This window comes from Sapajus apella, unplaced genomic scaffold (genome assembly GCF_009761245.1).
Source record: "Sapajus apella isolate SASKATOON/1434 unplaced genomic scaffold, GSC_monkey_1.0 scaffold87, whole genome shotgun sequence".
NCBI classification, from domain to species: domain Eukaryota; kingdom Metazoa; phylum Chordata; class Mammalia; order Primates; family Cebidae; genus Sapajus; species Sapajus apella.
Genome location: NW_022437027.1, coordinates 2,703,556 through 2,730,660, shown reverse-complemented (window position 1 = coordinate 2,730,660; position 27,105 = coordinate 2,703,556). Strand labels below are relative to the sequence as shown.

Sequence of the window (27,105 nt, the reverse complement as noted above, 5' to 3'; positions counted from 1 at the left end):
AGAGAGGAGAGAGGGGAGAGAGGGTAGAGATGGGAAAGGGGAGAGGAGAGAGAGAGAGAGAGAGCGCAAAAAATCAAAACCTCTCCCAGTCTTTGCAGATTGTTTCTATCCTGGGCACTTATGCAGGCCATTTGCAACTCTACCTTAGCCTTCACCTCACACTTGCACTGAACCAAGACATCCTCCAGAGGTGCAAGCTCAGAGTCTTCTGAGGTCTTTCTGAACACGTGTCCTGCCCTGAGCGTGTATGTTGCTTCCTAAACTCTCCAATACATACAGGCACTTTTGAATGACCTAATTTCCCATAGGATCTCTCTCAGTTTTTCCCCATGCTTTGGTGTTCTGTTGTGTGCCTCCACTGTAATCCTTTGCCCCAGACAGCTGAGATTGTTCATTAATCTTATAAGGCCTGTGCTTTGTAATACTAATGCTTTTCTTCTTTGAGTTCTGAGTTAGGTGAAACCAAGACAAGTGCCTGGGGTCTGTCCTTCAGGTAGGTCTTAGGATAGAAAAGACAAACACAATTCTTTTCGAATAAGGTCTTCTCTCTTCTTTCCAGTGCTAGGGAACAGGCCCCTCCCTGAGTGAGAAATGTACACAGCTATTCTTCAAGACCAATGCCAAATCAGGGAGAGTATGGGGCAAGGACACAAAGGACACACACACAAAATGCCACAAAGCTTTTCTACCATTTTTAGTTGCCTGTTCCTTCATTCAACATTTGCTTAGGTGCTATAAACCTTTGACTGTTTTCCAGAGTTCTAAAAAAACCTGGATCTGACAGCTTCTCTTTGGTTTTTGTGGAAGTGGATTTTTTGTTTTCGTGGATCTGCCTACTCTGTCATTTCCACTGCCATCACTTGCACTGCACACCCTCCCGTGTGCCACCCTTCCTTTCCAGGATGTTGTCATTCTGCTTAACATTACCCTAGTTCTTTCTCTCTAAAATGCCAAGCTTATATGCCTGAGTTTGTAATGAAATTTTAGGGTAAAATAAAATTTAAGGTATCAATTGGGGATTATGTCACAGCACAATTATAGTAGGTAATTATGCTGACTGAAACATTTGGCTTCTGTTTTATTTATTTATTTTTGAGACAGGATCTTGCTCTGTCACCAAGACTGGATTACAGTGGGATGATGACAGCTCCCTGCAGCCTCAAACTCCTGGGCTCAAGCAATCCTCTTGCCTCAGCCTTCCAAAGTACTGGGATTACATGTGTGAACCCCTAGACTCAGCCAGCTTCCCTGTTCTTGAATATTCTTTGGTTACTCTTACTATCAGAAGGTCCCAGCAGCCACTCCCAGTGCTGTGGGTTTCTTTTTCATCTTTTCTGAATCGCCGAGTTTCCTTGTCTGAGTAGGTTCAGTAAAACTGCTTTTCTTATTTTACTATTCAGAACGACTTCATTCTATCTCACTGCCATCTATCCCAGTCATTGATATCATCTACCTTTGCATCAGTCCCTCAGGAGGTTCTGATTAAACAACAAAAAATAAGGAAGGAGATACCTTTTATCCCTCAGGCAGAAATCTACCTCCAGCTCTTAAAAATTTATCCCAGCTGCACATACTTCATTTAGTTTTGAAAATTTAGATTTGTTTTAAAACTATATGAACACTAATTATACTATCTGTAAGAGTAACCATTTAAAATGGTTACTTCTCAGCAAGCAGAAATTAAAAATTCCACTTTCTTTGATAAACAAATATTTTAAGTTCTGAAATTTTCATGAATTTGAGATTAACCCTTTTTTAAATGCTGTTTCTTAAAGCATTGAAGGCAACTTTGTTTTTGGAAGACTGTTCAATAAAAGAAAGAGGCTCTTTTCAGGAATGGAAAAGGGAGCAGAAATATTTCTTATTTTCCAAAAAGTAATTTTTCTAATTATAAAGTAATATATATTAATTTTAAATAAAAAAAGAAAAAGTTTGAATTCTGAAATTCAGAAATGTATAAAATAGTATCACCAGTAATCTTATTAGTCAATGGTAGCAACGATTAACTATTTGATACATGTACTGCAAGATCTTTTAGTCATATATATAAGTAGGTATAAGTATGCATTTATGTATGTATGCATATTACACACATACGCCTGTGTTTTTCTTCAATAAAAACAAAATTGTAGTAAGGACTTCATTTCAATAAACATGTCATTTCAATAGCTACATACTAGTTCAATTTTGGATATACAATAACTTAACCAGTGTCTTATTTTTATTTTGAGACAGAGTCTCCCTCTGTCATCAGGCTGGAGTGCAGTGGCACGATCTCGGCTCACTGTAACTTCTGCCTCCCGGGTTCAAGCAATACTCCTGCCTCGGCCTCCCAAGTAGCTGGGACTACAGGCGCATACCACCAGGCCCAGCTATTTTTTACTTTTTGTATTTTTAGTAGAAACGGGGTTTCACCATGTTGACCAGGATGGTCTCAATCTCTGGACCTCATGATCCGCCTGCCTCGGCCTCCCAAAGTGCTGGGACTATAGGCGTGAGCCGCCGCTCCTGGCCTCCAGTGTCTTATTAATAAGCATTTAGTTATTTCCATTTGTTCTCATTACAAACATTGCAATGATGATGCCAACTATTTTAGAAGTTACAAAAATCTTAAACTGTGTTTTCTTAAGTATTTCTTTAAATATTTTCTTCTACAAGCTGGCATTAAGACAAGATACTTTTGGATTGCCACCAAAGTTGGCAATCATCAGTAAGTATCTAAAATGTTTTAAACATGTTTCACCTTAATAGACAACACTCTAACTTCACTATGACATGTCATTTCAGTTTCGAGTGCCTTTGTACTCCACAAAGCCTTCATTATGATCAAATTGATCCATTTATCTTGAGGGGCCTTGTACTTTGTTGCTTTCCTACGGTAGCACTTGCTGCTTTTCCTGGCTAGAAAAGCTGGAAATCATTCCTCTTTCTCACCACTGATCACATGTAATCCAGAATTAAAGGTTCAGCTCAAATCCTACTTGATCCATAATCTCTTCATGACCTCTCAGCATGAAGTGATTTGTCCTCTCATTAAAGTCTTTGACTACATATTTGTATCACTTTTGGCAATTAAATGTATGCTGTCTTGTAACTTGTACTTTTGTGTTTTCAGATGTTTTAAATTTGCTTATTATTTCCCCTTTCTATAATTATAGAATATACTAAAAGGCTGTTGAAGGAAGAGATCTTTCTAGCACTGTATCTTATACACAGGAGGCACGTGGTAAATATTTTTGATTTACTACACAGTAAATCACAGCCTTGTATTAGTAAAACTCTTGTGCAGTTCAATGTTTCTGCATATATAAACATATAAAAAGAACTATTTTTAAAAAACTCTTTTATCAAGATACTAACATAAAACATTTGTGCTGACTATAGAGTGGCATTGTTGGTAACTGAACTATGTCATATTTAAGTCAAAATTATATATTTAAAATTATTTTCTATATTCTTACAACTTTAAACTATTAATTAAATCATTTGCATAAATATTGATTTACTTACCTGGCAAAAACTTAAGTGGAAGCATAAAAATAACAGAAAAACATGAAGAAGCATGTTGGAGGTGTTTGGGGTCTCTGTCTCTGCTGAGAACTCTTTTCCAGCCCAGATATTCTTTTGAAATTTAATTTTTAACCTCTGAAAAAATATTTCAAAAGAACAAGCCTCCTGAAGAGCTTTGTACTTTTGAACTCTGAAAGAAAGTGGCTGAAATCCAGAGATTTACCGTAACTGAAACCAAAAACTGGCCCTCCCAGAGCTGAGCAAGGTGACCAATAGGAATTCGTTTTCACCAGAAGAAACTGATTTTCCCCCACCCTGTTAATGAGCAATGCCTCCATTCTGTATTCTGGGGAAGACAGACATTATACTGGAAGCAGATTTTTAATTTTTTTGTAAAATAAAAATATAATTTTTTAAACTTAAGGTTGAAGACTAGTAGACAGTAAGACTAAAAGTAGATCATAGTGAAGGATATGTAAAATACGTTAAAAACTCTCAGAAACCAGCTTCTTTACCATGCATTTGTTGTGCTGTGATCAAATTTTATTTTTGGAGTACAAGAAATTTTAAAAACAAGTATTCTTGAACCAGTATCAACTATCATGCAGGATTCATCTGTTTATGAAATAAATCTGTGATAGCAGCAATGCTGATACAGTTTGGGTTCACCAGAAGCAGAGACTTGAGACAGAGTGAGCATGGGGTGAAAGTGTTTGTTAGGGATCAACACCTGTGCAAGGAAGGGAGGGGAAGCAGGCGTAAGCCAAGGGAGAAGTTGAACTGGAGTGTGATCTGTCACTGTGTCCCTGGGTTCAGTATAAATGGCTGAGCTGTTATATTCTGTCTGGCTCAGTCCCCTACTATATGTTGCCCAGGAAGGGCATACACTTAGGTGAGGTAGTTTTCTGTAGCTGACGCAGACACGGAAGGATCTGACACTTATGTACTATCAGGAGGAGGTATCTTGAACTCCTGACCTCAGGTGATCCACCCACCTCGGCCTCCTAAAGTGCTAGGATTACAGGCGTGAGCCACCGCACCCGGCCCTAAGAGGAGGTGTCTTCTGACTATATTCTTTACAGCCAGGAGCCAGGTGGCAAGACCCTCCTTGACATGGGATCTGGGAAACTCATCTCTGTGTCTTTCAGAGTGCATACTTGCACCTTTTAGATCAATGTTCCATATGTACTCTAAGAGCGGCTCCTTAAAATTTTCAGTGGGCCTCTATTCTTGAGAGAAAACTTAGAAGAGGGAGTTAATGGAAAAAACTACAGCTCCTACCTTTGCAGTTGATCTTGGGGCTCACCCTCGGCCCCCCTCCTACCCATTTTAGGTTCCCTTTACCCTGACCTCCCACCTCTGCTGGTCTCAGTGACTTACTGGATGACACGATCCACAATCTCTTTTAGGAATGGTGTGAACTACTGGTTACCTTTTACTTCTTAGGCAAAAGTTGCTATTTGTATCCCTACTGTCACAAGACGCAGGCCGGACATGGTGGCTCACTCCTGTAATCCCAGCACTTTGGGAGGCCAAAGCAGGAGGATTGCTTGAGGCCAGGAGTTTGAGACGAGCCTGAGCAATACAAGGAGAGGTTGATGCTGCGGTTAGCCATGACTGCACCACTGCACTCCAGCCTGAGTGACAAAAAGAGATCCTCTCTTAAAAAGGAAACCCCCCAAAAAAGATACCCCAGTAGGTTATGTGGGTTGCACACATCTTTCTCACTGCCCATATCGTAGTAACAGCAGCCCTACTTCCTAGGAATGAGGAGGGTCAATTACCCCTGTGGATTATGACTCTTTTTCTTTCTTGCTGGTCCCTAGACACAAAGAGCTCAGTGTACACCAGGCAACAGCTCTAGTTTATAATTCCATGGGATTCTTGCTGTGCCCTTGGTGAAAGTATAGTCCTTTGGAGACCAAGACCAGGAACACTGCAGAGTCTACAGTTGTGGAGACAAGATGCACAAAGCCTCCGATTGGTCAATGGGAGTGATGGTAAGTATGGTCATTCTTGCCTTTATTCCTTGGTTCCCAGACCCATGTATTCTTCCTATTGGGAATACGATGCTATATGAAGGTCTTTGACTGAATGTATATACTGCTTCCTGGAGTACAGCACCCCATTCTCACAGTTTTGCATTTAACTGGTACCTTGGCTCTGTCCATTCCAACATTCTATCAGTCCACCAGCTTCTGAGTGGTGTGGTATGTGATATGACCAGGGGAATGCATGGTCACAGGCCCAGTCCTGGGTCTGCTTTGCTGGAAAGTGGGCACAAAGATCCCATCCTTGTCTGGCAGGATGTGATCTTCGCTAAAGGATTAAGCATTCTATAATTCTCTGGATTATGGTGCTAACGGAGGCTCTGCAGGCAGGAAAGCCACACCCATACCTCAAATATATGTTTATTCCTGTAAGAATGGACCACTGACCCTTCAAAGAGTGAAGAAATCAGATGTCATTAATTTGCCATTAAGTGACTAGTTGGTCTCCTCCACGAATTGTGCCATCTTGTGGGCGCAGTATTAGTGTTAGCTGCTGTTAGGTTGGGTATTTGTTAATGATGGAAGCTAGATAAGCTTTGTTGAGCCAAAATGGCCGAGTCATTTTGTTGGTTATTTTGGGCCTTTTCTCTGGTGGATGCTTTCTGGTAGGCATTAACATGTGATATAAAGATTTTTATACTTCATGCCCACTCCTATATGTACGTGTATCCATTCTAGGTTCCCTTCACTCTGACCTCCCACCTCTGCTGGTCTCGGTGACATACTCAATGACATGACCCACAATCTCTTTCAGGAACAAAGTTGCTGTTTGTATCCCAGAACTTTTTGCTCTTGATTTTTGAATATTTTCATTTCAAGAACAAAAGATGATCAGGAAATCACTATTGCCTGTGATTCCATATAAAGTCTAATCTCAGGCCACCTCTTTTCCACAGAAAGTGCATGATCAGGTGTGCCACCTGCAGTTCTGCCCACTGGGAGGACTTTCTCTCACCACTGTCTTTCAAAACCACTCCAAAGTGTGGCTGTAATGCAGTCCCTATTTTTAGCTTGTACCTATATACTGAGCCAATCCATCTGCAAACAAGTGACCTTTCCTCTCTTTCTTCAGCTGGTCATACCAGATTCCCCAGAGAGTTACAGGTGTGAGCTGAGGAAGGGGCATGAGTGCAACTGTTTGGCTGCTGGGGACAGGGGGCAGTCTGGGCTACCTGCTACCTGCTTATGCACCTTGCTCATACCTCTGGTCCTGTTGTGTTTGGCTCTGGATGTCACACTTCTATCTTACAATACATTTTTGCTAGGCTTGCTCGACCTTACACTTTGCAGGTCCATTTGGACTCAGATCATAATGGGCAGTTCTGGCCATATGGTGATGTAGTGTCCTATGATTCATCATTCTACATTTATCAGGAACCAGTAATACACAAATTGGTTTTCAAAAGGTATACCATTCTCTGCTGCAGGTGGCATGGCCTTGCTCCAGAACCCTGAGGTTCTATATTGTGGTTCTCTCACAGGATCCTCCTCAAACACCACACAGCATTTTTCCCCCATCAATGAGACTTCTGATGCCATAGAGTCTGCTAGACCATTGCAGAAGCCTTTTCTGCTTTGGCAGCTGGAGCAGTATTCCCTAGTGCAGAATATTTGTCCCCAGAGTCCAAAAAGCCTCATCAGGTTTTGTGCTTCCTTCTTTGTTAAAGGAAGTACGAGATACAATAATTTGTCTTTTACATTAGAGAGGATGTTCTAGCAGGTTCCTAAACACTGGTTTCCTAAAAATTTTACTAATGTTTCAGGCTTTATCTCCTACCCTCTGGAGCACGTGTTTATCAAAGTACTTAGCATGCTCATCTCCTCTAATCACGGTAATGCTATCAGTGGAAAAACAACCAGAATGTCTTATGGGAAATCTAGATGATCCAGATCTCTGCATATTACATTATGTCAGGAGGTGGCAGATAAGGCCTGGGGAAAATGTTAAGTGTATATGTTGCCCATTCCATGTGAATGAGAACCGTTTCTGATCCTTTCTCGTTAAAATATCCCCTCTCTCTTGCACCTACTCCAGCCACATAATGTGTGTTTCCATTTGTCTTCTGCTATGGTTATAAGTTTCCTGAGGCCTCCCCAGAACCTGAGCAGATGACAGCATCATGCTTTCTGTACAGCCTGTGGAACCATGAGCCATTTAAACCTATTTTCTTTATAAATTATCCAATCTCAGGTATTTCTTGATAGCAGTGCAAGAATGAACTAATACAGCAGTTAACAAAAAGAAAATGTAAACTGCTCATGAGGACTGATTTCATTCAGTTTAAGTCTCTTTCCTCCTATGATCGTAATGCAAATAAATATAAAAGTAATTCCATTGCACCATTGAAAAATGAGGAAGGATTCATTAATAGGATATAAACAGTGAAGAATTACTAGTATTATGTATTACTAGTATTATGTATTCTAGTAAGAATACATATAGCAGACAGGAAAAGATTAACTGCAAAACTTAAAGGAGTGTAAGAAGTGTCAAATTCATGTAAGTGACTAGTTGGTTTCCTTGATGAATTGTGCCATCTTGTGGGTGCAGTATTAGTGTCCGCTGCTGTCAGGTTGGGTATAAGAAAGACCACAGAATAAATAGAAACAGTAGAATCTGAGAGAAGTGATGGACTCAGTAATTAACAAATAAAAGAACATTTGAGCCAGTGCCCCACACAGGGGCAGTTGAGCATTTATCCCATGCTAAAGGCTATAGTAATGCTCTCTATAGCATATGTTCTAACCCAGAACTCCTTGAGTAGACACTGAGGCAGAAGCAGAGAAGCATTCTAGATGACACTAGCTTCCACGAAGTTGAGGGAGTCTCTGCACTTAAGAGGCAAGCCATAGGCAAAGAGGCCTCGTATCCCACCATTCTCCTGCACAGTCATTGAAGGCAGAGCTCTATTATCAGAATACGCAAAAACAAAATGTACATCACAACAAAAAGACCAACCTCACTTATGAATATAGATGCAAAAATTATAAACAAAATATTAGCAAACTGATACAAACAAAATCTTAAGTAGTACTCAGTAGTCTTACTGTTAATAATAATACTTATTTAACTATATATATATATATATATATATATATATACACACACACACACACACATACAACATATATATACGGAGGCTAAGGCAAACAATTATGCTAATGTCATAAGAATTTCAGGGCAAGACAGACACAAGTTTAAATTCAAAGAAACAGAAGCTCTGTAGTCTTAACTTTGAATTGGAAATATCACTGTGAACCACGATTCTTTTCTTTTTCTACAAATAATTACCTTCTAGTTGTCCATTGTACTGATAGGGCCTAGAAGTCCTAACAATCCAGAGCAATGAGCCAGATTGTCTTCTCTACATACCATTTTCCACTTAAAAAACCAAGGCTCTTTGGAGAATGAGCTGATTACATGTCTGGGGCTTAAAATGTAAAAGAAATATTTTGTACCAGAAAGCAAGAAAGACATCAAAGGCTAGTTGGTGGTATTAAAAGACTAGAAGGGGCTCTTACAAGCCAAAGATGAAATATTTTAAGCATTATAAGGAACAATGAGAGGAAAAAAATTGAAATAAAAATATTAAAAAAGGAAATTTATTTCAGTTAAGAGTTGCAAAATAAATGATAGAATTATCATATTACTATTTTGCAATACCTTATGAGTCCATTGATGATCACCAACAGCTGCTAAAACCATTAGGTGAAATGCTAGCAGGGAACTAATAGGTCAATGAGGCTGAAAACACGGATCCCACTGATTAATCTCATTCCCAGAGAGTGACAACCAGACATTATGTGACTCCCCATGGGACGTCTGGAAGTATTCTTGCAGGAGAAAAAAAAAAAGAACCTGAACACAATCAAGTCTCTAGGTCTTATTATCAATTAACTAATAGTTTATGGGAAATACAGAGGATAGAAAAACAATGTATACCTCCATGAGGATGTAATCAGTGAGAAAGTGGGGAATTATATATGACAAAAGACTCAGTTTTTTCAACAAATAAAAGCCATGGGGGGAAAAAACAAAACAGGGAGAGGAAATTGACACAGAATAAAAGAGACTTAAGAGATACATCAATAAAATACAATGTATGGCCCTTGTTTGGATCTCAATTTGATTGATCCACTTATTTAAAGACATTTAAAAACCTGGGAAAATTTCACGTGGACTAGATTATTTGCTAATACTAAGAAAATATTATTATTATTTTTGAGATGGAGTCTCGCTCTGTCGCCCAGGCTGTAGTGCAATGGTGAAATCTTGGCTCACTGCAACCTCTGCCTCCTGGGTTCAAGTGATTCTCCTGCCTTAGCCTCCCAAGCAGCTGGGACTACAGTCGCCCACCACCAGGCCAGCTAAGTTTTGTATTTTTAGTAGAGACGGGGTGGTTTCACCATGTTTGCCAGGCTGTTTGAACTCCTGACCTCAGGTGATCCACCTGCCTCAGCCTTCCAAGGTGCTGGGATTACAGGCGTGAGCCACCGTGCCCGGCCTGATTTGTGCTTCTACAAGTTTCGAATTTCTGAGAAAGAAGAGCATTTGACATTTATAGGAAAGTAATAAACATTTTTGACATACTTTTAAATTTCTTGTTCAAGCAAGTTTTTTCTTATTAAGTAGTTATGAAGAGCAAAGACAGCATCTCATTTCAGTTCAAAATGAAATCCGTGTGTGACAATCTTAAGTCAAACTCAGAACTGAGCAGATACACAGCAAAAGACAAGTACAAATTTCACACTAAATATGTAATTTTCATTTTTTTCTTTCAAAAATAATACTTTTATGCATATATAGACCCATAAAAGATCGACATTCATTAAAATCAAATTGCAACATTTACTAAATTAAAACAAAAAGAAAAAGTGAAGTTTCCTCTCTCACTTGTTTTTTGTTTGTTTTCAGACCAAGTCTTGCTCTGTTGTCCAGGATGGAGTGCAGTGGCGGATCTTGGCTCGCTGTAACCTCCGCTTCCCGGGTTCAAGCGATTATGCTGCCTCAGCCTCCTGAGTAGCTGCGATAAAAGGCGCGCACCACCATGCCCGGCTAATTTTTGTATTTTTAGTAGGGGCGCGGGGTTTCACCGTGTTGGCCAGGCTGGTCTCGAACTCCTGGCCTCAAGTGATCCAGCCGCCGCGGCCTCCCTAAGTGCTGGGATTACAGGCGTGAGCCACCGCGCCCTGCCTACAAAGGTATTTTAAAATCCCATTTACAATAACGCTGTCAATTAGATAGGTACCAAGTTCCACCCTCTTCTAAACACGAGGTAGTCAACTATGTCAAATATCAAGTTAAGGTCTCAGAGGGCTTGGGTATAAAAGACTCCAACCAAATTTAATAAATCGAAGGTCACTACCTTTATTTGTGAGAGCAGCTCTGGAGAATGTGGGGGAAGCTGATGTCAAATATAAAGGGCTTACAGAGAGAAGAGGGAGAGGAGCTTCGAGCACAGAGTGGTTCACAGCCTGTCGGTGCTTAAAATATACTTGAATGAATACCTGGTACAAAGATAAAAAAGATGGTTTGGTTTTCTATAAGACAGCATAAAAAATTAAATAAACACACGCATTGCTTTTCTTCCTCTAATTAGTGAGACCACAGAACAAAAGAACAGGCACAGTTCAACCCACAATTGTGCGAAAATCAATAGGTCGAGAAGAAACAATAAACTCAGATAAACGCTTCCGCCGGCTGTGACAGCTTCTGACGCAGCGAGACCCACTGAACAGAGTGCGGCTCAGAAACCTTAGAGACCCGTCTGCACAGTTGCTGAAGTTAGCAACAAACTGGTGAGCACAGTTGGCGACAATTTCGTGAGAAGCAAGTGCGCCCCGCTAGTCAGCACGGACTTTAAGAACCAACCTTGTTCCTGCAAGGTGCTTTCCTTCCGGCAGTCAGCGCTGGAACCAAACTGGAAGCCGCCCCGCCCCTGGGAGAGAGGGCGGATCTCTAACGCCAACTGTCTCCAAGAGCAACATTGCCGCAGCACTTCCGGGACGTCATCCTGCAAAGGACGCCGCTATTATACGTCACTTCCGCTGCTCTACTGTAGGCACGTTGACTTCATGGTTGTAAATTAGTGGTTAAGGTTCGATATTATTGCTACTTTTCCAGCGCTGAAAACTGTTTTGGAACCAAGTGTCGCTGATTCAGCGGGTGACTGGCTTTTTTTTTTTTTTTTTTGGCAAGCCAGTTATTCGAGTTTCTGTTTTTTAAAAAAAAACTCTGGCGGTACGGTAGCCGAGGAGGTTCTAGTGCGGCGGAAGTACCCAGCGGGTGGGTGTGTGCGCGCGCAAGATCAGGGCCAGAGGTGCACGTGGCGCCGGTGAGTTGCCGCAGAAGCCGGAGGATCTGAAAATGCTGGACGCGGAACCCAGCTGCCGGAGGGAGGGAGGAAGAAAGGGAATACGGTGCGAAGACCTTGCTGTCTGTGGGTGGAGGAGGTACTAATCCTGGGGCAGCCAGGCTGGTGTGTGGTCGGTCGGCGCTCCCGAGACCATAGGGAAGTAAACTCTTCACCCTAAAGGTTGATCACTGGCGGTCTGACCGTGGGTGACGTGACAGGGCTACTATTGTCCCCTTCTGACTGCGGCTCCAAGAGGTTGCAGTGTACTCAGAGGCTACAGTGATCAGAATATAACTGCTCATTTTTTTTCACTAGGGAGTAGAGAGAATGTCTTTTCGAGGCGGAGGTCGTGGAGGCTTTAATCGGGGTGGTGGAGGTGGCGGCTTCAACCGTGGCAGCAGCAGCAACCACTTCCGAGGTGGAGGCGGTGGTGGAGGCGGCGGCAATTTCAGAGGCGGCGGCAGGGGAGGATTTGGACGAGGGGGTGGCCGCGGAGGCTTTAACAAAGGCCAAGACCAAGGACCTCCAGAACGTGTAGTCTGTATGTAGTCTTCAACATTTAGCCTATTTGAAGGAGTTGGGGTGGGTTGTGGGTTTGTGTTATTAGTCAGCAAGTTTGGGATACACAAGCCTGTGTGGAAAATGATGTAAACTGACGTATAATCGTACAGTAACGTGTGAAGGTGGGGATGGGGAGATGAAGAAAGCTGTGGGATACTTAAAATGCATCATGGAGGTGGAACTTGAGGGTTGACAGGAAGATATTAAAGACAGCAAATGAGTACTTATCCCTAATACACATGAGAAAACTGTGATTCAGAGTTAAATTTTTTTGCTAGGGTCATAACGGTTAGTGATAAGTGATCAGTTAGTGATACAGCTGAAATACATGCTGGGTGCGGTGGCTCACGCGTGTAATCCCAACTTTGGGAAGCTGAGGTGGGAGGATCGCTTCAAGCCAGGAGTTAGAGACCCTGTCTGTACAGAAAAGAAAGAAATATAAAGTCAAGTATCCTGAGTCCACAGCCCATGCTTTCGTTACTACTCAAAAGTAGGTAAGTGAGAAAAAAATTTGCTTGAGAGGGAACTGCCAGAGAGGAAGTTGAGAAAAAGACCCATTTAGGGCAGTTTTAGAGTAATTAACAACAATGAGATTGGAATGGAAGTCACAGAAAGTAAAGCCTACTACATTAAAGGTGAGAGAGGATAAACAGTGTCTAATTAAGGAGGATTTGAAAGGAGCAGTGTCTAAAATAAAAGGTCCCAGCCCAGAAGCTGTTGCACCAGTCCGCACGTGAGGCATTGAGAGCCTGATTCAGGATGGTGACAGTGAGGAAAAAGAGGAAAGGTTAGATAGGAGAGATTTCAAAGGAAACAAAATCAGTAGAACTTAGCTAATGCTGGCAATAAAAAGTTACAGGTTTTGAGCTTGGGCGATAGGAATGGAGAGTTGGTTTTGCAGGAATGTGGTAAGTATGTAAGTTTGGGTGATAGTCTAGTTAGAAATAAAGGTAGTTATTTTGAGATTCCAGATGTCCTTGAAAAAAATGTATCATTGTTAAAGAGTTGGTAGTGGGAATGCGAAAGTTTAAAGGCAAGAGAACAAAAACGAACAAAGGCTGATTCAGTTGGGGGTTGAAGACAAGGAAGAACCAGGAGAATGAAGCAGAGTTTTGAATCAGATAATACATTATAATAAGATAACTATTTAGGTTGAATGGTCTCAGTGTGCCAGGCACTATTCTAAGCACTTAACCTTTGTTATTCCATTTAGTCCTTACAATAATCTTTTAGGTGTAGATATACATGATATGTTATTGGTGCATACTAAAGATGAGACACTGAATTAGAGAGAGTGGGTGACTTCTCTTAGGTCACAGAGCTAGTGTGTTGTGGAGTCTGTATACCAGCCCAGGAAGTCCACACTCTTAATGACTGTGGTCTTCTGCCTCACAGGAGAGCAGTTATGGTGAAATGCCCGGTAGCCAAGAAGAAAGCTTCCAGAAATTGGTCAGTATCATTTGAAATAGTTCTATGTTTTAACATTTTCTTGTCCTATTTCAGTATTAGGAGAGTTCCTGCATCCCTGTGAAGATGACATAGTTTGTAAATGTACCACAGATGAAAATAAAGTGCCTTATTTCAATGCTCCTGTTTACTTAGAAAACAAAGAACAAATTGGAAAAGTGGATGAAATATTTGGACAACTTAGAGATTTTGTATCCTTTTTAATTGGAAGACTGAATAATATTCAAAGGTTACTATTTGTATTTTTCTGAGGCAGTTAAGTATAAATTAAACTTGTTGTTTTATTTAATTAGACAGGATTGCTACATATTGGACCATGAAGGAGAATCAAGGGGAGAATATTCATCCATAGATATTAAAATGACAGATCCTAGAAAGGTGATTTTTTTGGGGGGAAAGTTGTAGAAATGATGGCCATTTGGCTAAGTCCTACAGGATTACGTTGGTTGATTTGAATATAGTGGTGCCACTGGAAATATAGAATTAGAAGTTGTTTGGTGCCCCCGCTACTGTGGAAACTCTTCTCTCCTCTTCCTCTTTCTCTTTTTTTGAGATAGAGACTTACTCTGTTACCCAGGCTGGAGTGCAGTGGCACGATCTAAGCTCACTGCAACCTCTGTCTCCTGGGTTTGAGCAATTCTCATACCTCAGTTTTTCAAGTAGCGGGGATTACAGGTGAGTACCACCTTGCCCAGCTAATTTTTGTATTTTTAGTAGAGATGGGGTTTTACCATGTTGGCCAGGCTGGTCTTAAACTCCTGGCCTCAAGTGATCGACCTGCCTTAGCCTTCTAAAGTACTGGGTTTGCAGGCATGAGCCACCATGCCCAGCCCCCTGGAAACTCATTTTTTATTTTTCCTATATATGTCCATGTATTCTAACCTTGCTTTTGAAATTATACATAAATTCATAAGGTTCAATATTATCTTTCATCTTAATTGCTAATTTGTTCCTTAATGAAAGTCATAGTATTTTTCAGTTAAATTGTCAGAAAATATGAAGGCTTCATCCTTTAAAAAACTACAGAAGGTAAGTCATACTTACGATACTTGAGATCCTTGGTTTTATAAGGGAATGACCTATCTTAGGAAAGTACTACTTAGGGCACTTGAGACTTCCCCGGTATATCACTAGTAAAGCTCTTAAACTGAAATGTTCTGTGCTGTAAATATTGAACATACTGATCTTTAAAAGTAATTTATTTGATACAACCTTTTAGAAAGCAGAAATTGCAGATTTTGCTCATATTACCAAGATCTGTAACTGCTATAGTAAGAGTTTTTTGTTTATGTAAAACTCATTGAAAAATTTTCATGACCAAACACTCTAGGTAAAATCTTAAGTTATTTGAGAGAACGTAGGTACTGAATGATTTCCCAAGAAATCAATAACATATGCTGTGAAAGAAAACTACAGGTTGCCATGAGAAACTGTAGTGCCACCAACTTTAGTCTGTAGTGTTTCCTGAAAAAGTGAGCTTGAAGCTTAGGCCTGATTGTTGACTAGAAGTGATTTCCACACCTGGTTGCATGTCAGTTATCTTGGGGAGCTTTTAAGAAGATGTACTTCTAGTTTCCACTTGAGGAAATTTGACCTAGGAGCTCTTAAGTAGGGTCCAGGATTCAGTTGTAAAAAGGAAAAGCACCTGGATAATTTTGATGTAGTTAGGGAAATACTTGAGAGCTGCTGAACTAGTCAAAGAGAAAGAGGAAAGTACATTCCAAGTAGAGAAAAGAGTACATGCAGTCTCTGAGACAGCAAGCAACTGAAAAAAGGCAGACGTATAGATTGGGAATGAAACATTTAGGAGAGGTTAGGAAAGTTGTGAATTAAGACCAGAAAGGTAGGAGGGGGATTGATTAACTTAAGCCTTCAGGTCATAGGAAAGAGTTTAGACTTTAGTTTCAATTGTGTTTTGCTTTTTTTCTTGAGACGGAGTTTCACTCTTGTTGCCCAGCCTGGAGTGTGACAGCATGATCTCGGCTCACCGTAACTTCTGCCTCGCAGGTTCAAGTGATTCTCCTATCTCAGCCTCCTGAGTAGCTGGGACTACAGGCATGTACCACCATGCCCAGCTAATTTTGTATTTTTAGTAGAGATGGGGTTTCTCCATGTTGGTCAGGCTAGTCTCGAACTCCCAACCTCAGTTGATCCGCCTGCCTCGGCCTCCCAAAGTGCTGGGATTACAGGTGTGAGCCACCACTCCTGGCCATGTTTTATTTTTGAATAATGGGATAATACAGTTAGTTGTATGCTTCAGAAGAACACTGGGAAGATAAAAAAGCACCTTGGGAAGAGGTCACTATTGTGTGAGGGGACAGGTAGGAGGCCATAATAGTTGTTCTAACTATAAAAAGTGGGTGGATTTATGAAAGGTGCAGGAAGTAGAATCAATAGGATGGAAATTGAAGAAGTAAAAAATATCACCATCTTTCAGATGTCTGATGTCAACATCTTTGTGGGTGATGGTACTGTTTAATGAAATGGGCAACAATGCAGAAGAGGGGGGTTGGGGAAAGATGATGAGTTCGGTTTTGGACATAGTGAGGTGAAGGTACTTGTGAGACAGTCAAATGGTTAGGAGTTTAAAGGAAGAGTCTAGACTGGAGATAGAATTGGGAATTTGTTGAGTATACAGACAGTACATGAAACAGTGTAGGAAGAAAGAATGAGAGGAAAAGAGCACCTATGAAGAGTTTTGGGACACCTCCTAAAGCTAAATGTCTCTTAGTGGAAACTCAGTTAGTGGAAATTGCCAGTTTAAAAAAAAGAAAAGGCAAACCAGGAGCCTGTCATAAAAGTGGTATCACAAGAATTGAAAGAGTTTTTCCAGGAGGGACTGCTCAGCTATGGCAAAATGCTGCGAAGTGTTCATTGGAAGACAGCCACGTAGACATCAGGGAGTCATGGAGCCGGTGCAGTGGTGGGCTCAGGAGCCAGAATGAAATGGGAAATGAGAAGGAGACAATAGCTTATTGTTAGCTTATGGCTGCTAGTTGTGGAAACCTTGGCAAGTACTCACAGGAAATTGCTTCAGGTGTGCCTGGTGCTGTTGAGCCCAGAAAGAAACAATGCTAAGGATTCCCATTTTGTGACCTGAAAAAAAAAAATTGCTGGTAATAGCCACTTAAATTGATCAGAATCCCTCTCCCTTTTCTCAGAATTATTTATTTGAGGGCTTATTATTTAGTTTTTTCGGTTTTCATTTTTTAACTACAGATATTAACTTGAGTGCATTCTACCTCTCCCAGTTTCCATACCGCTATGTTGGGATTCAGCCCTCCTTACCCAACCTGCGTTATAATGAAGTCTGTAGACCAGTGCCCTCTACTTGAACTTTCTGCAGTGATGAAAATCCCTGCGCAGTAAAGTAGCTCTTAGCCACATGTAGCTTTTGAGCACCTGAAGTATGGCTCATGTGACTCAGGAACTGAATTTTTAATAGTTAATTAAAATATAAGTAGCCACCTGTGGCTCATGGCTACCACATTGAACAGTGTAGATCTAGACAATATTTTGAGATGATGGGCTATGAAAGGAAGATGAATAATAAGGTGATACCTAGAGAGGGATTCAGATATCTTATTATAAGTAATGTATCAGTTTTGAAATCCTCATGCGTTTTGTGTAGAAGAACTATGATACGATATGCCCTTTACATTTCATTACCTGAGAAATGTCCTCTTTAGCCCCAATCATAGGATGGCTATAGTTTCTATATATCCTTCGTTACTTTGTGTGTTCAGAAAATAGCTACCCTTTTGATCCTTAATTAAAGGCTTGACACAGCTAGTTTGTGAATGCTTTATTTTGAATTTTAATGCTATGTTTTTTATTTTATTTTATTCAAGATAATGCTGTTTTTAATAGTTTTATTTTTCTTACGGCAGTTCTGTTGAGTGGAGATGTTAAACCTATTTCTAAAGAGAAATGAGATTGAATTGGTCTTGATTTTTTTATATGCATACAATGCTTATTGTGTGCCAAAGTACAAGTGCCTTATATACATCACTTTTGATCATGACACAAACGTGAGCTAGATATGTATTCTCTACATTTTACAGTTAAAAAAACTAAGGCAAACTCACACAGAAACAGAAAACCAAACACCGCATGTTCTCACTCGTAAGTGGGAGTTGAACAATGAGAACACATGGACACATGGTGGGGAACATCACACACATGTTGGGTGGTGGAGGGCAAGGAGAGGGAGAGCATTAGGACAAATACCCAATGCATGTGGGGCTTAAAACATAGATGATAGGTTGATGAGTGCAGCAAACCACCATGGCACATGTATACCTATGTAACAAGCCTGCACATTCTGCACATGTATCCCAGAACTTAAAATTAAAAAAAAAAAGATAAAAGAAAACTAAGGTAGTAAGAAATTAAGTCCTTACCCAGAGATACATTGTGGAAAGAATTAAATTGCAAAACTGAATCCAGTCAGTTTTGACTCCATCATGTAGCTTCTGAATTATTATACTGTCCCCCAAATCATCACACTAATTGCTTCTATTATATTTCCAGTTTTATATAGACCCATATAAGCTGCTGCCACTGCAGAGGTTTTTACCTCGACCTCCTGGTGAGAAAGGACCTCCAAGAGGTGGTGGCAGGGGAGGCCGAGGAGGAGGACGAGGAGGAGGTGGCAGAGGTGGTGGCAGAGGCGGTAAGTTACTTGAGGAAAATTTCTGATGAGATGTCAAAGTCACAGCTAAATTCATAGAGTACAATTTAGTTTTGTACATAGCAAACCTCCCTTATGGTAAAGCTGCTTTCAAATATTGACAGATTGTCCATAATAATAATGCTTCATTTCAACAACTTAAAAAGAAAAAAAAATCTACTGTAGTATACTTTTGAGGATTTTGTTTCTTTGGGTTATTCATGTTTTCTTGGGCATTTTAATAAACCATAAAATCATCTTAATTTTAATACCATTGAGTATAGACCGTATGCTGAAAGCTGGTCATACCTTTTAATTTCTGTGTATATTCTTCTAATCTCAGTGAATCCTTTTGAGATAGATGATACCCTTGTTTTATGAATGGGGGAAATGGAGACTTACAGAAGTTAATTTGCCCTCATCAAACAATTGGCAGACCCAGAATTAAAATGCGTATCTTCTGATGTCATGTCAAGAACTATTACTAATAAATTCATTGCTGTGATCTCACTGTTTTGATATATGCCTTTCCCCAAGGTTTTGGCACATTCATCGTTATGGGCAGCTAGGTGATGAGCAGGGCTCTGGGGAGTGGGGCTGCCATGTCCTGTGAGTAGGGGGAGGGCGAGTGATGGGGTACTACTGGGCAGAGCCAAAGTGGAAAGGAAGAGGAGCTGAAAGTTGGGCTTGGACAGCTTTTGTTACTGGATCAGAAAAAGAGAAGGAACGATTCACTTTTGTGTCTCTCAATTTAATCATCATTTCACTCCATAAATGTACTTGTTTGGTTCCATATAGGTAGCAAGGAATATCTTTAAAAAATATCAACATATTTCTCTCCAGTATTTTCAAGGGTACCTTTTTGAGAATTTGATGAATAGAGATTCCCCTATTCTCATTTGAGTATCATTTAACATTTCAAAAAATTCACAACTATCTTATTTTAAAAAAATCTTACCTATGTAGCTCAATTAACCTTAACTATCGTATTTATTATCGTGCCCCCAGAGCAAAAGCACCCATAGGTGCCACCCTTTGTTCTTAGGATAAAAAGCCTTAGTTCCATCAAACTATCCTTCGTTGAATCAAAAAAGTCTTTTATCATAAGCAAGAGCTAAGGTGATAATCATACATTTAACAAGACTGAATTATACTTTAAAGTAGCAAGGTTTCTAATTTATTGAAATGGAATACTTGTTTAAAAGGGATCTGGGGTTTTAGCCTGTTGCCCAGTTGGTAAACTACCACAGTCCCTCCGTTTTTATCTTCTAAAATTTTTTCCATGATAAAATATGTGAATCTGTATTCTTTATAATTATAGTTATTGTATTGATCTTTGAAGGCTTATCAGCGTAAGAGGTTATATAGTTAATAACTGTGTTTATTATTTATATTATTATTTAAATATTTTGCATCATTATTTAATAATTGTTTTTTAGGTGGTTTTAGAGGTGGAAGAGGAGGTGGAGGTGGGGGCTTCCGAGGAGGAAGAGGGGGTGGTGGTTTCAGAGGTGAGTATCTTAAAAAGTCTTTAAATTGCTTGACTTTTAGAATTGATATTAACTGGCATTTTCTGTTTCTGTTTAAGTTTATTTTTCTCTGCCAGCAAGTTTGTAGAACACCATGATGTTCTTTGCTTAGCCTAATTTGTGACTTCATTTTATATCACTTTTTGTTTTGCCTTTTCCTTTCAATTTTTTCACCTAATTCTAATTTGGTTTTGCTTAATTATTAATTTGAAAAATGAAAGTGTAATATGAATGACAGTTAAATTTGGTAAAATATGTTTGCTAAACATTATAGAAACTAATGCTGATTTTAAACTTGAGTTTTAGGTTGTAATACTATTAAAAAATCCATTTTCTGTGCGCTTAATACTTTAATTTTCTCTTAATTAGGGAGAGGACATTAAGTGAAATAGTTGACAGACATCACCAGTTGACTTCTGCATAAACCTGCATGATCTGTTTCTACTGTGGATTGGAAACTTGTTTCTTGAGCAAGTCTTGAAGACCTTGGTTGTTTTATGACAATGGATCTAAAATGTCAGCATTATGCCAAGTGCAACAGAATAGTGAATTTTGCTCTAAAAGAGCATGAATAAATCTTTTTAATGTTTTGTATAGTGCCTGGCACTCTGTGGGTGCTTAATAAATGGACAGGAGTTTTCATTTGAAGCATATTTGAATTTTTAAAATAAAGTGTTTATTCCCTTATTTAGAGTGTGTTTATTAAAGAAACCCATTTTTTGAAGTAGAAAGGAACAACTAAAGCTTAAACCCAGTGAATTGCAGATTGAAAAAAGGATTTGTTTACATATATTACTGATCTTTAAAAAAATAGGCTACTGGAGCAGTACTTTAAGATTATTTACAAATTAATACCCCCTTTCAAAACCGTGGCCTTTTACATATGAGAACATAGCTCTGTGTTTCCGTTTTGTGTTTTGATACATAAATCAGTTAAGCTGTTTCTCTAATTGCATTTAATTATTGATTTAAAAATTTTCCATGTTAGCAATGTATTGAAGATGGAGTAGCTCTGTTCAAGTGAAAACTGTAGTTCAAGAAATTTCTAAAGAAAAGGTTAATTTTTCTCAGCCAACATAAATGGAATATTAAAAGTTTTATTGAATGTTATTTCACTTTTACTTTTTTAAAGGAACTCTAAAAGTTTAAGGTGTTATTTACTATACATGAATATCGATTGCATACCACATGTTCAAATTGCTGGGTAAAGATGTTAAAAATGAAATTGGTTTTGGTCACTGTTACTAGTGGAGTGTAAAGAAATGACCATGGTAGCAAGTTACAGTGCGATGATATGGAGCTATTTACCCTGCCATTCATTTTGCACTTCTCAGAAGGAATGATGTTTCTATATCATTTGTTAAATTTTCTAACATGCTTAACCCTTGAATGCTCATTTAAGGAGCATACAATGTTGTCTATGTCAGTATTTGGAATTTTATCTTTTTTTTTAATTGATGGAATTGTAGCAGGATTAATAAATACATAGGCTAATATATATGATGAGTAAATGTATTGAAAATGACAGTTTTTACAGGAATAGGCAGTTATGCTTTTACAGCTTAGGATAGATCATTTGATTTAGAATTGTGGTGATGAAATTTTCATGGAGTGTAGGGCCAGAGTTTTTGCTCTTGGTTTGGAAAAGAAGTTAGTTAGCATTAAAGGGTGATGGCATTGTCCCAAGGACAAATAGTAACAGTGCACCATTTCTACAGTTATTTTTTTAACATTAAAAATAAATCTATAATGGCAATGTTGGATATAATGTGATCAGTAGACAAACCACTTGGAGATTTCACCTTTTAGCTTATATATATCTTTTGGTCATTGGTCATTGGCCATCTTTAAGCTATTATTTCTACATCTTTACCCTTTTTTCCTAATAGTTTCTGGGTTTTTTTGTTTTTTGTTTTTTGTTTTCTGAGACAGTGTTTTGCTCTTTTTGCCCAGGCTGGAGTGCAATGGCGTGATCTCGGCTCACTGCAACCTCTGCCTCCCGGGTTCAAGTGATTCTCCTGCCTTAGCCTCCCAAGTAGCTGGGATTACAGTCGTGTGCTAACACGCGCAGCTGATTTTTGTATTTTTAGTAGAGATGGGGTTTCTCCATATTGGTCAGGCTGGTTTTGAACTCCTGACCTCAGGTGATTGCCAGCCTGGGCCTCCCAAAGTATTGGGATTACAGGCATGAGCCACCGTGCCTGGCCTAGTTTCTGGGTTTTTTTGAGGCATTTTATTTTTAATCAAATTCACATGTATTCTAAGCCTTATCCCAATACAGCTTTTCTGTATCACTCATGAAGCATAAAAAAGAACTTTGAATGCACCTACCTCACTTATATCAAAACTTGCGCCTGCAGCAGAAAGCTGTCTTTGAAATTACCATTTTTTCAGTTCTTAGAAATATTTCTGGAAAATCTTTAATGGATGCTACAACTAGGTATAACTTATTACAGAAGAGGAAGGTAGTATGACGCAAAGCGAATTTGAAAATTTTAAGTTTTATTTTGCATATTGAATGAAAGAGAGAAAAGCAAGAAAGAAAAAATAGATTTTTTAAAAAGGGAGTGATTTCCGCTTAGGTATTATGTTTATTGCTCTAGGGTCATTTGAAAACAATACTGATGAGATTTGCTTTTCTGGTATAGGTATGATAACAACATTACATTTATAAAATGTGAGTATGGGTAGCTATAAGATTTGGGACAGATAAGTCTACCTGTTTACCTTGAGTTTATACACAGGCAAGAGAACTGAGGCAAAAGGATTATCTTAGGTTTCTTTCTCCTGTGCCATTCTAGGATTTACAAAAGATTAAACTAAGTGGGTGAATATAGCCCTCTAGTGGTTCTGTTTTATGCTTACACTTAACTTTGGTGCATCTAAGCATTTCTCTAATGTTTACTGATTTTAAGAAACTTGCTGAGAAGAATCAGATTTTAATAATGTGAATGGAATAAAGAATATGGGAAAAAAGGTAATAGGGATACCTTATTATTCTAACAAAACATGTTTGGGTTAGTTTTCAGGTTATAATGTGATAACCCAGAATATTTTTACTCTGCTTTACAATATCAGTGATTGAATTCAGATACTTTGGCAATGTATAAAATGATTACTATCATCAGATAATTTTAATTACGTGCATATCAAACTATAGGATAATTTTTTTTTTTTTTGAGATGGAGTCTCACTCTTGTTGCCCAGGCTGGAGTGCAGTGGCACAATCTCAGCTCACTCCAACCTCTGCCTTCCGGGTTCAAGCGATTCTCCTGCCTCAGCCTCCTGAGGAGCTTAGATTACAGGTGTGCGCTACCATGCCCGGCTAATTTTTGTATTTGTAGTAGAGACAGGGTTTCACCATGTTGGCCAGGCTGGTCTTGAACTCCTGACCTCATGATCCACCCTCCTCTGCCTTCCAAAGTGCTGGGATTATAGGCGTGAGCCACCGTGCCCAGCCAACTATGGGATAAATTAACTGAGGTGGATGGTGGAGTTGATCATGTTATATCCATGCTATGAAATATATAGCTACTAATAAATTAGACTTTATTAGATTCTGAGATTATTGACCTGGAATTTATAATACAGCCTTAGGGGAAAACAAGTTGCATTATATATGCATTATATATATACATATATACTTCTTTTCCTCATTTTTGTTTATAAGAAAAAAGGGGGAAACCTTAAACACTTGTATGAATATATATTTGTATAAGCAGAGAAAAGCATAAGAAAGAATATGCACCAAACAATGCTGGTACCTTTGGGAGAGGGAGATTCGAAAGTAGGAAGGAGATTACTTCTTTATCTCTAACATTTTAATTAAGGAGAAAAAAACAAAAGGAGCTGCAATGGAAAAACTTGAAGGGTCAACAGAAAACAGGGACCTTAATCTGAACAGTTTCAGAGGACTAAGACTGGCTTTTAATAACAGAACTGATTTCCAGCAGAAATCATTTAAGTCTGCCCCTGCACTGATTTCCTGGGTTTGTTTATTGTTTAATTGTGATGTGTGTGCTTGATAATCTCCTTAGACTGAAGACTGATGCCCAAATAGGTTAAAATGTGTAGTGCTTGGTATTTCTTTTTGTTTTGCTAATAAGCTTTTCCCTTATTCTGGGAATTAAAATCCTTTCCTCTTTAGCCCAATTAAATTTGTTAAGGGAGGGCCTCTATGAAAAGACCCTTCTTTGAGGTCTCTAAGTGGAAATGATTGGTCCTGAAAGATCTTTCCTCAGTAGCTCATACAACAGTTCATAATTATCAAAGGCTTATTATGAAGGGTGTCTCAGTATCTTCCCTCCAAAATGCTAAGAAATAATTTAGGCAACAGTTCAGACTCTAAAAATGAAGATGGCTCGGTCTTTTCACAGACTGAACACAATATTGTTGCAACTTACTTGATTATGGCAGGTATGGATGTTTAACAGTTATCTTTCTTTAGGGCGAAGAAAAGCAGAAGTTTTCAGCATAAGGCACGCATTGTTTCAAGTTCCATATTATTGGCCAACCTTGAGAAGTCATTTATCCGACTTGGCTTGCTCGTGGTAAATGAGGATGATGATATTCTATTTCTGGGCTGTAAATCAAATAAGAGAATGTGGGTGAAAGATAAGTGAAAGCATTAGTGATGGCCATTGTCGCAGGGTATTTTAATGTTTGATAATGTAAGAGCAGTGAAGTGGGGCTGAGAAAAGTTTTCTATGTAATAAGTGGTTCTTTTATAAAAATCTATATATTTGGTTATTGCATTGTCAAAGTTTTTATTGGAGAAGAGCATGTACCATGGCAAAAATGTATTTTTATATCATTTACTATTCTTATACATAATCCTCATATTTTTGTTCTTGGTGGTAGAATTTAACTAAGGACTTAAAGATTCTGGAAAGAAAAAGTTGTAAGAAGACAGAGCAGAGTATATTGTCATTAAGGACAGAGTTTGAAAATTCAGCTTGCTCTAGAATACTTATTGGAAAACTCTTGAATTTTGGATTTCATGTTTTAGTATATTTGCAACTGTGAGCAAGTTCCTTCTCCTTTTCTTCCATTTTCTCACCTGTAAAACAAGGATAAGAATAAGCTACCTGTCATGATTGTTATAAGGTGTAAAATTAAATGATATATAAATGCCAATAGTAGGTGTTGGGCAAATATTTGTTTCTTTTTCCCTTTCCTCCCTACACACTCGTTGATGTAAAGGATTATTTGCAGAAAAAAGGGGATGGGGGAAATGACAGTAGAAACTCTTTATCTTTTGATTGTATCATTGAATCGTGTAACTTTTATATTGAGCAATCACTTAATTTTCGACTTTATACTCCGTAACGAGTTTTAGGAGTCACTGTATTATACTGGGTTCATTATTTTTTGGGTGGACTTTTATGAAAATTTCAATCATATTCAAAAGTAGAGTGAAAAGTATAACACAGCATCCTATACCCAGTTTATAATTGTTTAGTTTCTTCCTTATAATTCAGCATATTACTTCCAGTGCTAGAAATTGTGAGTTCCTCAGTTAAGTTTTGTGATTTTAGTGACATCTTATCTCATTCATTTGAATACCTCTGTATGATAAGTACTAAACAAGTTCTAGTTTCTTTGTTATTGCAAAAAAGAGAGTGAGAAAATCTCTTAACAATTACATGGAAATACTCTGTATGCAAGTGTTTGGTTTAGTTTTTTGTAGATGACCAAAAAAAAAAAAAAAAAAAACACCAAAACCAGAAACAACCAGAACTATCCTTTTTTGACCTGGTTACAAAACTAGCATGCAGAAAATATTCTATTTAGTTCTTATCTCTGTAACAGTAGTAATAATAGTAATCTTACTATTGCTACTAATGTTATCATTTGAATACTTGCTATATGCCAAGCACTGTTCCAAAACCTTACACATACAGGATAATTCATCCTTACACTAATTCAGTAAGTTACTTTTCAGTTTTATTTCTCTAGTTTATACCGATGAAGAGCTTAAGAATCTTGTCCAATGCACACATCTGAGTAGCTACACCAGGATTTGAACCCAGGCATTTTGTTTCTAGAGCCCTCACATATAACTCCAAGAGTCAGCTTTATCAAAGTATACAATAAGTATGTGTTGTTTGCTTGTGTTTCTTGTGGAGCAACTGAAGAAAGCAGATCTGACCTCTTTATGCTTTTGTTCTGACCCTGTATCAAGCATCCATTTTTTTTTTAGATCCCCTAACTTTCCTCCTTTAACAAAATCCATGTAAACTTGCAAATCAAAACCAATAGTATGAGGAAAGGGTGTAATGAAAGCATTTATTTCATTTGTTACTTTCACCAAGAGCCTATTTAGATTTTTTATTTAATCTTTTATTTAGTTTTTGGCTCCTATAAACTTACCAACTTCCAGTGCGACAGACATTTTGTTAATTTAGTGTCCTTGAGCACTCTCCCTTTCCCCAATTAAGGCTGGGAGGTAAGAGGACATGGTGAATTCGAGGATCTGAGATAAATCATTATGGATGAATTGTAAAATGAAGGGTGAGAGAGATGTTGAAAATGATGGCTGAGTATCAGACAGTGATGAGCCATGTAAGGTTTAAAGGTGACAGGGAGTCACTAAAGGATTTGAAACCAGAGTGACATGATCTGATTTGCATTTTAGAAATGTGCTATAGTGGTAGCTAAGAAACCACATAGGAGGCCATTGCAGTGATTCTGAGGAGGGAATAATGACAGTGGGGACAGAAAGAAGTAGATATATTCAAGAGCTAGAAGGTGGAATTGATGATGGATGATGAGACTGTGGTAGGAGAGGAAGCATCAAAGATGACTCAGGTTTCTTTTTTGAGCTACTGAATAGATGGTGATGGTCTTCATTAAGATAGAAACACACATGGGGAAGAACAGGTTTGAGGCAGGTGAAAAAGTCTCTCAGTTCAGTTTGAGAGGTGTCCAATAAAAAGCTGGGCACATGGGTTTGAGTG

General features: G+C 38.7%; 2 protein-coding genes across 16 annotated transcripts in view; one reads left to right on the top strand and one right to left on the bottom strand.

Annotated features, from left to right (window-relative positions):
• The window catches only part of CFI (complement factor I), a 61,700-nt gene extending 50,166 nt beyond the window's left edge, over positions 1 to 11,534 (bottom strand). For 5 of the 8 annotated variants that reach the window (XM_032254759.1, XM_032254761.1, XM_032254760.1 and 2 more), the window contains exon 1: positions 3,511 to 3,712. In XM_032254759.1, coding sequence (XP_032110650.1) covers positions 3,511 to 3,564 — 54 coding nt within the window. In that variant the 5' untranslated portion in view covers positions 3,565 to 3,712. Of the gene's footprint in view, positions 1 to 3,510; positions 3,807 to 11,433 lie in introns of those variants that run through there. The other 3 variants (XM_032254764.1, XM_032254767.1, XM_032254768.1) reach the window with 2 other exon arrangements.
• Positions 11,535 to 11,627: 93 nt separating this feature from the next.
• Positions 11,628 to 27,105, top strand: part of GAR1 (GAR1 ribonucleoprotein) — a 32,195-nt gene continuing 16,717 nt past the window's right edge. For 3 of the 8 annotated variants that reach the window (XR_004261704.1, XM_032254769.1, XM_032254772.1), the window contains exons 1-6: positions 11,903 to 12,097; positions 12,233 to 12,458; positions 13,982 to 14,136; positions 14,915 to 14,974; positions 18,479 to 18,620; positions 20,057 to 20,128. Coding sequence is in view for 7 of the 8 variants with exons in the window: in XM_032254769.1 (XP_032110660.1) it covers positions 12,245 to 12,458; positions 13,982 to 14,136; positions 14,915 to 14,974; positions 18,479 to 18,620; positions 20,057 to 20,128 (643 nt within the window). In the remaining variant the exon portion in view is untranslated. Of the gene's footprint in view, positions 12,098 to 12,232; positions 12,459 to 13,981; positions 14,137 to 14,914; positions 14,975 to 18,478; positions 18,621 to 20,056; positions 20,129 to 20,515; positions 20,834 to 23,552; positions 24,563 to 27,105 lie in introns of those variants that run through there. The other 5 variants (XM_032254775.1, XM_032254774.1, XM_032254770.1 and 2 more) reach the window with 5 other exon arrangements.